This window comes from Schistocerca piceifrons, chromosome 2 (assembly GCF_021461385.2).
Source record: "Schistocerca piceifrons isolate TAMUIC-IGC-003096 chromosome 2, iqSchPice1.1, whole genome shotgun sequence".
In the NCBI taxonomy this organism is placed as follows: Eukaryota; Metazoa; Arthropoda; class Insecta; order Orthoptera; family Acrididae; genus Schistocerca; species Schistocerca piceifrons.
Window position 1 is genome coordinate 649,266,006 of NC_060139.1, and position 13,608 is coordinate 649,279,613.

Genomic DNA, 13,608 nt, shown 5'->3' on the forward strand with positions numbered 1-13,608 from the left:
CCCAGCTGACTCAAACTCCTACCCAGCACCACCTGTCTGAAGGCCCTGCCCATGTCCTCCATAGTCGCCACTTTTAGATTCGCATTGTAGGTCGAACATTAATGTGCATTCGCACTGAGCGTTGTGGATTCACTGTCCATCGATACTGTGTGGTTCCATGCATTCATATATTTGATTCGCAGTGATGGGCAATGAATCCGGACACTTCAGTGTGGATGCACATTTGCGTTCGACCTCCAGCGGGAATCTAAAATTAGCGAGCATGAAGGATACGGATGGGAACTGCGAATCGGTGACGCTGGGTAGAAGTGTGGGTCGGCTGGGAAGCATGCCAAGACAATCTGCGCATTTCCGACAAACCCTGTGTTCAGGTGGCGCAGTGGTTGGCACATCCGGCACACATATTCATTCATCGCTGCTCATTCCGCACGAAGTCATTTATCATTGTTCATTGCACACAAAGTCCTGATATATTGTACTGTATGTTAACCGGGGGCCCAGAAATGACGGAGAGGCTCCGTCCCCGGCGCAGCCGCAGTGGTCCAGAACCCCACGACGACTACCGCAGTCCACTTCATCCCTCCTCCGCCCCACACCGAACCACTCTTTCAGGGTTATTGTGTGGTTAGACTCCCGGTGTAACCCCCCCCCCCCCTCCCTACCCCAAGGACCGAGTGAGGTGGCGCAGTGGTTAGCACACTGGACTCGCATTCGGGAGGACGACGGTCCAATCCCGCATCCGGCTATCCTGATTTAGGTTTTCCTTGATTTCCCTAAATCGCTCCAGGCAAATGCCGGGATGGTTTCAAAGGGCACGGCCGACTTCCTTCCCCGTCCTTCCCTAATCCGATGAGACCGATGACCTCGCTGTCTGGTCTCCTTCCCCAAACAACCCAACCTCGACCCCCCCCCCCCCCCCCCAGGGACGAGTGTAACCACATGTTTGCGCGGTGGAGTAATGGTGGTGTACGCGTACGTGGAGAACTTGTTTGCGCAGCAATCGCCGACATAGTGTAACTGAGGCGGAATATGGGAAACCAGCCTGCATTGCCAAGGCAGGTGGAAAACTGCCTAAAAACCATCCACAGACTAGCCGGCTCACCGGACCTCGACACAAGTCTGCCGGGGACCAGACGCTCGTTCCCAGTCCGGAAAGCCGTGCGTTAGACCGCACGGCTGACCGGGCGAGCAAGACCTGATGTAGCTGGTACCATTAATTTCTTCCTCTTCTTTTCCTTTCTCTCCACTCCCTCTTTAATTTGCATAACTTAAAATAAGTTAGCATAGACTAGTCAACACAGTACAGTACGCAGACACGATTCACTTCCTCGCAGAAGCAAGTGAGAACAAAAACTAAACTAAATGCTGTGTATAAACAGAAACTGTTGCCACTCCTGGTATGTCCACTCGACTCACCAGCTGTGGCTACACGTTGACTCTAGGAAGCACTCAGAGATGTTTAAAATAACAATGGAACAGCGGCAAACAGGACGAGACGAGTAGTGTAGACAGAGGGTCAGTACTTACTGGCGTAGTTGGGGCTGATGTCGACGAGCGAGGCGAGCGGCCCTGTGGAGACGGCCCCGCTGGCGCCCACGGCGGCGGCCAGGCACACGGCGGCCACCACGGGGCTGCAGCCCGAGTAGGCCAGCCCCAGCACCAGCACGCCCTGCACCACCGTGCCTGCAACGACACCGACACTCACGCACTCAGCACTACTTACCACAAGGCCAAACTGACGTAGACAACAACTTCATTAAACTTTCTGGCAGATTAAAACTGTGTGCCGGACCGAGACTCGAACTCGGGAACTTTGCCTTTCACGGGCAAGTGCTCTACCAGCTGAGCTACTCAAGCACGGTTCACGCTGTGAGGACGGGGAGTGAGTCGTGCTTGGGTAGCTCAGTTGGTAGAGCACTTGCCCGCGAAAGGCAAAGGTCCCGAGTTCGAGTCTCGGTCCGGCACACAGTTTTAATCTGCCAGGAAGTTTCATGTCAGCGCACACTTCACTGGACAGTGAAAATCTCATCCTGGACAACTTCATTGTCTTGTATATAGGGTGTGGCAGAAATATGTTAACATTAAAAGGGTGTTCAATCACGTGAAATTACAAGACAAGAATTTGGTTACAGGGTTTCGCTTTGGCATCCATCCCGCTCAGTGCACTTACAGAGTGTGTCCATTGTTGATTATAAGGCCCATTGGCCTCAGTGGTGCGGTGCTTCAGGTCGTCCAACTTGCTGGGTTTACTGGAGTAGACACGATCCTTGACCATACCCCATGGCCAAATATCGCATGGCGTCAGGTCGGGTGAACGTGCTGGCCGTGGGAGAGATCCACCTCTACCGATACTACGCTTACAGAACGTGTTGTTCAAGTAATCTGGAGCCCTATGACTGTAATTAACAGAGGCACTGTCTTGCTGAAAGTACCCTCGCTGGAGAATGGCAAGTGGCACGTTCTCCTCCATGAGCGTGCTGAGCGTGGCGAGGTAATTCTCTCCCCTGCCCGCCTGTTCTTCAAAAAGGAAGGGCCCTGTCATACTAACTTTGCTCACTGCACATCAAACGTTCATCTTGAGGGAATCCCGCATGCTCCCTCTAACATCCAGAGGGTGCTCGATCGTCCGAATGATACAGTTGTGATTGTTCACACAACCGCTGACGCGGAGTGTTGCTTCGTCAGAAAACACGAATAGAAAGTCAGACTCCAAATGCAGCATTTCCAAGATAATTTGTGCAGCACTCACATATGCTTGCTTGTTCGCTTCTGTGAGCCGCTGCACAGTCTACAAGTGGCATGGCGTCATTTCTAAATCATGGTGCAAAATTCTAACAACTCACTTTTGAGAAATGTAAGTGTCTAGAGAAAGTTTGCGTGAGGACTTCGTTGGGCTGGCTACCATACCTCTCTAAATGAGGATGATATTCTCTTCAGTTCGGATAGATCTCTCTTTACCGCTGTTTCCCTTTCAGTCGTCTAGAACAGATCCTGTCCTTACAAAATTGTTATAGATACTAGAAATTATACCGCGCGATGGTGCATCCAGTCCGGTCCAGGCCTCGAACTTTTCTCGTACGATATTTCGGGACCGAAAGACAGCTATCGTCCTTCGTTCCACAATGGAATATCGGGACACCGCGGTTTAATCTGCGGAAAAACAAACAAACAAAAAAAACAGAACACCCATTTAACATTAACTTAAGTCTCTTCTACAGTCCTGGAATAATCCACAGATATGACGGCATGCGAACCAGTTGTCATCTTAGGACGTTTTTTTGGATGGTACCTCCACTTGTTCTCGCTATTGGTCAATGGATGTTGTCAGTAAAGCAGATTGAAGGACAGGAGTCTCCTCATTTTCCTCACATCTTCAGCTTGTGATAGAAGTGGTGATGTGCTGCACAGGGCCATAGTGCATCAGCTAACCATGATTGTGGGCAAAGCCGTTGCACTGTTGGAAGAGCACTTTTGCCTTACTTTGAAGCAAAGGCAACAGACAGCAGTGTTGAAATTCAAGACGCACTGTCCCCCACCTCCGTGACATAATGTAGAGGTCCATGGTCTTTGCAGGCAGTTGTTCCACTCACCATGTTGCCGGGAGTTGGCCCTGTATTAGCTACACAGTGCATTTCGGTAGTTTGTTCTCTCCTTGTCGACCCCACTCTCTCAAATGACTACTGCTGCGAACAAGGAGAGTTTACCACTTGTCAAGCTTTGCACTATTCTTTCATCCATACACCCAGCTGGATCTTTGGCTACAGTACTTGAGGTTACATTTTGTGCCGCAGTAAGAGGCAGTAAAAGCTGGTCGGCTGGTGTGGATATTCAGGTGTGAATCTTCAAGCCACTGACACCTGGCACCAGGACTGATACATAACTGACACAACGCTTCCAATGAGCTGGTCCATTCTTCATGTGTACTCTTCAGGGACCCGTATCTCCACTTTTAGACCACATTGAACTACAGCAGACTCTGAACTGAGGGAGGTGTTAGGGAGGGTGACATCTAACCAACTGTACGCATGTGGTAAGTTACTAGACCTTAAGGGTGCGACATGTATGCGGCAATGAGTCACGCAGTGTACCGTGGTTGGGACGGTGAGAGAAGCATATCTGTTGCCCTGCTCCCCTCGTTATTGCTCAGTTCTGCGGTACCGACAATGCACAAGAACACTGACCAACTGAAAGGTCAGACCGATTATATTGTTATGTTGGTCGCGACACCCTGCCGTCCAGACCACCACAAAAACGGACTGTCAATACACTTGGCAGCCTAGCCTACACAGAGCACGATATTGGGACATAATGCATAAGATTCAATATCAGGTTCCAACGGAACAGTATGTAATCCCAAGCAAAAAGCCTCTCTTTCGGGAAAAAGAAATATAGTAGCTATGCATTTTCATGTTCAGCAAGTGGTTTCTACTCCATCCACAATTCGCTGCTTTGAATTATTACACTTACGACTCTGTAGCAGTGTCCTTTTGTTTTTGTAGTCTTTATTCAGAAGACTGGTATACTGCTGAACTCCAATTAGTCTACTTTTGTCTCCCGTGGAAGTCTCTTTACATAACTGCTGCTGAATCTGTTCCCCTTCCCCCCCCCCCAACCGCCCCCCTTCCTTCGCCTCCAAATATAACTTCCCTCAGTTTTCAGATTAACGGTTACCCCATGGTTCAGGACGGATCCTATCAACTCGTACCTTCTTTTAGCCTATTTGTGAATTTTTTACGCACCCCGTCTATATATGTAACCTTCAGCATTCTTCTGCAACACCACTTTTCAAAAGCGTCTAGTCTTCTCTTGCTTTTATAATTTATCGTCGATATTTCAGTTCGATAGCGTCCTGTGGAAATAACATGATTCAGTACTACTTGTTTGGAGGCGAACGCTTTACATATGCAAAAATATTAACAAGCAACAGTGAATTCTAGTGACATGCGGAATGAAGCATATAAAGCAGTGATTTCACTACTTTATAAAAATGTCACAAACAGTACGATGAAGACAATATAACGCCTCATTTGATGCCACCATACTAATTAGGCTGTGTAAGTTTATTTGTAACAACCCTGAGTGACCTCAGACCACCATATTATTCTCTTATTCAACGATATCCAGAGTTTCTTATCGAGAACGCATAGGCGAAATCATCAGACTGATTGGAAAGGTGCACTTGGAGTTAATGCCAAATGGAAACAGAACAACATTCTATTAACGTAGAGTGACGCTTTTATCGCTCAAACACGTGGACTTCATAATATGTTCACTCCACCAGGCCACTCCGTGGCAGTGCCTTCTCCCCTAAACACGTTAAACCTTCGTCTTTTTTCTTTGAGATGTCAGAGAAAATTGTGCACGACTTAATCTTTTTTTTTTTTTTTTGGTTCAAAAGGAGAGCTCTGCTGGTACCAAAATACTGACTTGCAATTGAAGAGAAACGGCCTGAAATGATATTTCTAGAACAAATCACTACACAGGCGAGTCGTAGAGTGTGGGACTATCGGATGAAGCGAAACCGAAAACATCTGAATGTGATAGTTCTGAACAATTCGGAATACCGGGTGATCAAAAAGTCAGTATAAATTTGAAAACTTAATAAACCACGGAATAATGTAGATAGAGAGGTAAAAATTGACACACGTGCTTGGAATGACATGGGGTTTTATTAGAACAAAAAAAAACAAAGTTCACAAAATGTTCGGCAGATGGCGCTGGACAGCAAAACTGCTACCGTGACGGGTGAGAGATACGCCGATATGTTACAGAACCACATCATCCCCAGTCCGGCTGATAAACACCTGCTGGAATGTACGATGTTTATGCAGGATGGCGCTCCACCCCATATTACTAGACGCGTGAAAAGATCTCTTGTGCGCGTCGTTTGGTGAAGATCGTGTGCTCAGCCGCCACTTTCGTCGTGCTTGGCCTCCCAGGTCCCCAGACTTCAGTCCGTGTAATTATTGGCTTTGGGGTTACCTGAAGTCGCTAGTGTATCGTGATCGACCGACATCTCTAGGGATGCTGAAAGACAACATCCGACGCCACTGCCTCACCGTAACTCCGGACATGCTTTACAGTGCTGTTCACAACATTATTCCTCGACTACAGCTATTGTTAAGGAATGATGGTGGACATGTTGAACATTTCCTGTAAAGAACATCATTTTTCCTTTGTCTTACTTTGTTATACTAATTATTGCTATTCTGATCAGATTATGCGCCATCTGTCGGACATTTTTTAACTTTTGTATTTTTTTGGTTCTAATAAAGCCCCATGTCATTCCAAGCATGTGTGTCATTTTGTACCTCTCTATCTACATTATTCCGTGATTTATTCAGTTTTCAAATTTATACTGACCCCTTCATCACCCGGTATTAAGTGGAGAGATATAATACAAAATTGATTCTAGAAATGTAAGAAAACACTGTAGGAGTAAAGGGCAGAAAACTAATAAGTGAAAATGACCGGGATTTGTGAAACATTATTTCAGAAACAATACATTTCACATACAAGTTTTTGAATAACAGGTAGGTGCCATTTGACAAGAAACCAATAGAACACTCACCAAGACCAGAACAAAATGGAAAATTTATGTAGAGATCTAAAGATTAGGAGATTACAAAGCAGAATATTTGCTTCTACAAGGTGTAGACTATTATATTTCCGATAACTTTACCGTTGTCCAAAAACTTACACAGGGCAGTGGCTATCTTCCTTAGATTAGTCCGCGAGACGATCTCCTTCTTCAGCATGTAGTCTCCAACCCAAGACACCATCATTGCGAATGTGATTCTGCAGATGTGCGGGAATCCAGATAGAAGCCCAGTCTGAAACAAAGAGTTTGGACCCATTTGACGCGAATATGCTGAACCGTAACACCAACACATATTGCTGTGCTGAAATCCTGAAAGCGTGCATCACATCAATACAGAGTGCGATTACTTTGGTTTCAATCTCTATCACAAAACTGTTAAAATTTACTTTTGGTGACATATTGTGTGCTAACTATATTGAAAGTTGCATATTTACTAAAATTTTCATCTGTAACGACTTACACCAAAGCGTTCATCGGAGGGAAAGAGACATCGATTTCTTGCAACATTTAGCAGGAGAAATACAACTTAGTACTGATATCGGAGCAGTTTTTCAGCAGGAGACCGGATAACCTCTGGTTTTATCTGTAGTTTTTTTTAAAGTGTCCCATGTTCTTATAGGAGATAATACTTGTCAGAGCTAGGATGTATTCCTATAATATTCGTAAGCGAGTACTTTATGAGATGTAAGCCATTCAGTCTTATGTTAGCCAACTGTTTGTTGACTGCCCCCGGTAGCTGAGTGGTCAACGTGACAGACTGTCAATCCAAAGGGCCCGGGTTCGATTTCCGGCTGGGTCGGAGATTTTCTCCGCTCAGGGACTGGGTGTTGTGTTGTCCTAATCATCATCATTTCATCCCCATCGACGCGCAGGTCGCCGAAGTGGCGTCAAATCGAAAGAACTGCACCAGGCGAACGGTCTACCCGACGGGAGGCCCTAGCCACATGGCATTTCATTTCATTTTACCTGTTTGTTGACACTAGAGGAGGTACTGTAAACCGAAAATGCGAAGGACGTTAAAAGTAGGTTACATGTATTACTGCTTTTAAGTCCATGGTTGTTTCAGTCTTGAAATTTATAATGAACTCAGCTGACATACAGTGCGTTTAAATTTGGACGTGAAATGAAAGGTGGAAGAGCAACTGAAGTAATGTGACATATGAAATACGTATTGTTATATAACTGCGGAAAAGAGAATAACTATTGTTTTTCTGAACAAAAGCAAGATAACTACGAAAAAGAAACAGCTCATGAATAACAATCATTTTCACTATAAAATATTTTGTTCACAATGTGTTTGGAGAAATCGAGTTATGCAAATCTCTAGTCACTGATTACTCCTCTCCTCCGTAAACATACTTTTGGTCAAAGCTGTATAGCAGTGTTGGCTGGAAGAGGCCAAGGTGTAGGTTCAACCGCCTGTTTTCACCCTTCGCCCCATTGGCATATTTCCTTTGCGAACTCTGAGTGTGGTGTTGTAAGCATACATGTTGAGTGCAGGTGACTGTGATGTGCACCTCTGAAGTGACCTGTCCCCGTCCTTCGTAGCTAAAAATGAGATGGAAAAGTGAGAAAACGTGTGCTGGCACTTGGCTTTCTCCTCTCGAATAGCAAAATGTACTGTACTCCCACCCTCCGCTAAAACAATAAAAGCAGTTCCCCAGAGTAGTTGGTGGAGCTGCGTACACCGAATTTTTTATGAGTTCTAACGAAAGGAAATCGCATAGTGTGTGATCAAAGGAAGAAGGCGTGTAGCGAAGAAGTGTCGAATCTCGAGAGACATTTTGCCCAACCCAGCGATGACGGATCTCACAATTCTTCGCAACAAAATATCGGCTCGATAACATACTGTCTTGTTGCAAATAAGAGTTATATTATCTATCCGCAACCGTGGAGAAAATACTTCCATAAACGTAGTACGATATTTCTCTACCCTTCTAATTGAATGTCAGACGTGTAAATTCTCTCCTCTTTCCCCAAAGTCGACCTGCCGTTGTCAACACAGTTCCACAAATATAGTGTATAGAAAATAAACCGGGTGCGCCGCTTAACTATCTTTGAGTAATAAATGAAAAGCACTAGTTTACTTTTTTTCGCCACGTGGTTTGAGGCGCCATGCCACGGATTGCGCGGCCCCTCCCGCCGGAGGTTCGAGTCCTCCCTTGGGCGTGGGTGTGTGTGTTGTTCTTATCATAAGATAGTTTAAATAGGGTGTAAGTCTAGGGATCGATGACGTCAACAGTTTGGTCCCTTAGGAATTCATTCACATTTGAACATTTTTTACTTTTGTTGTACAATGTTAACTTTATTGTGTTAATCGGTTTTACGGTTTACAAGGCCGTCTTCAGACGTTACCTGACTGTTGTCGCCAAAGAAGTTACAACATTTGTAAAAGGCATTGGAAAAGAAATTACACATCTAGATTGAAGCACAAACGCACAGTAAATGACCTCTTTGAGGACGTGATGGTAATGTAATGAAAAAAGCTGAACAATAAATAAATATAAAGGGAGTAAACAGGAAAAGATTAAATAAAAAACTGGAACAGCTTGCATAAATAGCAGTTTATGTTAATAAACAAAACCAGTAAAATAAAATTAGTACTTGACAACGCTATTCAGGAGGTATAAAACATGGAGAGTGATACACAAACCAATTAAAATAAAGAATTATCAATGTACCTACAGCATGTATGAGGAAGTTAATCAATATCGATAAGATAAACAGAAATTTAAAAAATGGGGGAAAATGGAGGAGTGTGAGGGGACATACAGTAAGTGTGCTGGTAACGCATTTTAAAAACTAAAAAGTTGAACAATATACAAATAAAAAGGGAAAAACAGGAAAAACATTAACAGTATACTCAAAAACTGTTCCTATGTATAGTATGCACTAAATAAATAAACCAAGTAACATAAAACAATACTTACGGAGACAACTTCAAGAGGTATTAAACATGGAAAGTAATGCAGTATCAGTTAAAAGTAAGACTTAAAAATTGTAACTGCAGACTATATGGATCACGTAGGCAAAAGAACTCAATGAATACAGGAAAATGGGGGAATATGAGGGATCAGACAGTGTGGGCAGTAATGAAACACTGAGACGATTATGTGAAGTTTAGGAAAGGGAAGTATTAAGCTGTGTCTGGGCATTTAAGGTTAGATTTGGACTGTGACAAGACTATGCACGATCAAAGGGACTCATCATAGAAAGGAGCCAGCCACAGAGGTGGTTTTTGTTCTCTGGTTTAACAAGTTAGAATTTGCTACAGGTGTGCAACGAGATCTGCATCGACAGTTCGACTCTGCAGTTCGTACTGGCCAGATCATTTCAACCTGGCAGATTATTTTGCAAAATAAGCTTGTGAGTCGCAAAATGCTCAGATATATCTTAGTAAAACATCGAATGGTGTCGACAGTTTTCCATTGGCAGTATAAAATCCATGGTAAAAGCAAGCAAGGAACGTTACACTCTACACCCAAACAAAATTCAACGCTAATATCGTGTAGGATGGAACTTCCAAGTGCTAAACGATGGGGATAAGGAAAAATGCATTCTGTTTTGCTGCATCACTCTACAGAGAAAATGAGAAGATAAAGATCCACAACAGAATTTAAAGGAAGCAACAGTTGCTCGCTATCTTGAGCACGAAAAGGATTGAAGTTTGAGTGTTCTCTATGGCTCCGTTCTGGCAGGACCTTCCTAAAGTACACAGCCTGACAAAAAAAAAGTGAAGGAGCTAAAAGACATGATCGGATGTCGAAGTAACTTCGTACGCTTACCCACCGTCGGCGGGTGTGTAAATGGTTAGAGCTATAATTTTCTCTTACAGGTAGAACGTCCACCAGAGTTTATTAGTGTTGATTGTGTTTGGTGTTATTATCGGGTATGATAGGGTACATAAGGAGAGTGAGGAGCGTCTGGTGTTGAGTGAGCACTTTGAAGGGCACGGATATGCCACATACTCGTGTGAGAAGTGTTACCAATAGAAAGGAGCCTCAGTGCTTTCTGGTCGAATCGTGCATTATGCACATCAGCGGTGCTTTCGGATGTGACAGTGGCCCGATTTGGATTGAATGGGATCGTGAAGGCAGGCATACTCGTCAAGGTTCCTGTCGGCCGTGCCTGACCATCACGCGGGAAGATCACCGTATTGCGCACCACGCACTTCGTAACTCCTTCACACCTGAGACTCCCAGCCGAGAGCAAAACAGTAATGCGCTCTTTGCAACATTATGTGCCATCCCGTACCGTTGTTCGGAGACCAGCAGCAGCCGGGTTAGGTAATTACCGTCCAGTACGTAGGCTGCCGTTAACACTACAACACCAGCGGCTGCGTTTGGAGTCTTGCGGTGAGCGGGAAGCATGGACTGCTCATGAATGGCGTCTTACTGTGCTCAGTGACGACTCACGGTTCTATACTATCCAGAATGACCGTCGTCTACGAGTACGGAGGAGACCTGCACAGATATCTTATTATCCCATTGTTTTTGAGAGGCACAGCGGTGTTACTGGTCGCGTCACAGTATGGGGAACCATCGCGTATCACATCGAATCGCTGCTGGTAGTGATTGAGGGGATTCTGACAGCACAATGATAGGCTACGCCACGGACATGCTGCGTCCTCAAGTGTTACCTCTCATGCAGCAATATCATGGCGCCATTTTTCAATAGGACAATGCCTGTACACAAATGGCACATGTGAAGTGTGATTCTGAGATACTCCTACGACCAACGATCTCCCAAAATCGGTTCCTGATAGAGCTTGTGAGGGATCAGCGAGGACGTCTATGCCGTCCCAGAGCCAGATGTGACAATACACTCACATATCGCTTTACGATACTAAATAAATTTCAGAGTTGTATTTTCTTAACTTTGCCGGGGTTCGGCCACAAACTGGCACGAACCTTAGAAGTTAGAGCATAGCGACCGCAGGTCATCTGAGTATTGCTGCCATGAAGAATCTGTGCAACCCTTTGGACGATGCAAAAACACTAAACTGCCATTTCGCCGTCTCCAGTGTGCGAAAATTTCAGAATCTTACATTCCGTTTGTTGCTGACCATTCAGATGAATCGTCAGCATAGGCGCTGTGGTGTGAAAGTGTGTAGTAGTGAGTGGCGACACAGGATACACAGTGTCAGTTAACGAACGTGCAGTAAGAGATGGTGAAAAAGTTTTAGTTGGAATCGCCTGCGTTTTAGAGTATTCAGAGAAAATATTGCTCATCACTGTGGCGAAAGTTGTGAATCACCCCTCCAAGCCATCGGGATTTTGGGAGCCAAGAGGAACACAGAGAAGACGAGAAACGGTGCGAAGACGTGTGTCTGTGAGGTCATATCGAGAGAGAAAGACGCCTGGCTGCAGTCTGGCGCTATTTTTGCTGACTCCTTTGAGTAAGCGTTGCTTTTTAGCGTTAGCACTGTCTTTGGTCTGAGCAGCTCACAGTTTGCGAGGTCTATTCCGCAACTTGTGTTGCTTCTTCAGTGATTTTACTTATTTGGATCTTCGATCCGTTGTTGACTTGTGATTGCACGCTGCACAAATTTGAAGAGCCAGTCGCGGTTCCGTAACAATATTCCATTTACTCTGAGGTACCCATCACTTGCTAACAGAAGTCTGTCCCAAGTGTAATTGATTCAGGCAATCATTTATTGAATTTTCGCGCACATTGTCATACATTCCTGTGCTTCGAGTAAGCAGTCATTTGAGATATAAATATGTGAACACATGTTCACGTTTTGTATAAACAATTTCTTGCACATTATTCAGTTGTGATAATAATACGAGAAAATAAACTAACGTGAAAGTTTACAAATTGTACATTACTTTCGTGACAACAGTTTCAATCCTAATTAAAATATAAATCTGACAGATTTTTGTTCCGTGACTGAATTGTGCTATTCCTGTTACAGCGCAGCACTGTAAAGCAGACGCCACTACTTGGAACAATTAATACATGCAGTACGAAATTTACTTCATTTGCACCATGAATGGTTAATGAGAATTGCTACAATTTGTATTTAGCACAGTTTTGAAATCGCAGAGTATTTCAATTACTGAAACGAGCAATTGTTACACACGGCATACACTAGCTTGAATAACTTTTCGATGTCGAGTACATAAGCTTGTTAGGCAGTTTGCAGAATCCACTGGCGAGCCCCAGCACGTCATACTCACACATTACACAGTTTCATGGATATCAAGGATGGGTTACAACAGCTGGGGTCCAGCTTGCCTCTGAAGAGGATACAACGGCTTTGTGGTACTCTTCTCAACCGAATCAGTTCATGTATCTGGGCTAGAAGGGGTGCAGCATAATAGTCCTAAGTGGACTTATACTGCCAAGTTCTTCATAAATTTGACTCGATTTTGGAATCACTGTGGTCATAAGTGGACTTATACTGCCAAGTTCTTCGTAAATTTAACTCGATTTCGGAATCATTGCAATGACATCACATTCCGTTCAACCCACGAATTTTAAGTTCGTTTCTTCTTCTCCTTCTAAGTCCTTTATTTTTTTGGCAGGCAGTGTATTGTATTGTGGAGCTCAGAAAAGCTCGTACTGCCGTTATCGTAAATCCTCTGATATTTAAACCATGATATGATCACTAGCAGGAGTTGCTAAATCTACAGAGCAACAAATAATTCGGTTTGCCAACTTTTTTATTAAGGAAATTACAATAAACCACCAACTGCAACACACTCTTCAAAACCAGAAAACAATAAGGATCCCTTCTGCGAATCAAGCAAATAACAAGTAATTCCTGTAATCAGACTTCCCTTGGACTCTATACCCATACAACTGTTCCACGTCGAAGTCGGCAGTTAACAGCTGGTAGACAGGCCAACACGAAGGTATCAAGATCTCACAATCGTTGTGGAAGAGAGGATGGTCGAGGTGGCACACCACTTGACCGGCCGATTTCTCTGCACTCGGTGAGCTGAGAACTGCCGCCTGAACGGCCAGGCAACAGCTTACCAAGCCCTGGGCAGAAGGATGTT

General features: G+C 44.5%; 1 protein-coding gene across 1 annotated transcript in view; it reads right to left on the reverse strand.

Moving 5' to 3' along the window:
- Positions 1-13,608, reverse strand: part of LOC124775695 — a 139,052-nt gene that overhangs the window by 19,406 nt on the left and 106,038 nt on the right. The window contains exons 9-10 of the mRNA XM_047250522.1: positions 6,701-6,833; positions 1,528-1,683 (exon numbers count right to left, since the gene is read on the reverse strand). Coding sequence (XP_047106478.1) covers positions 1,528-1,683; positions 6,701-6,833 — 289 coding nt within the window. The remainder of the gene's footprint in view (positions 1-1,527; positions 1,684-6,700; positions 6,834-13,608) is intronic.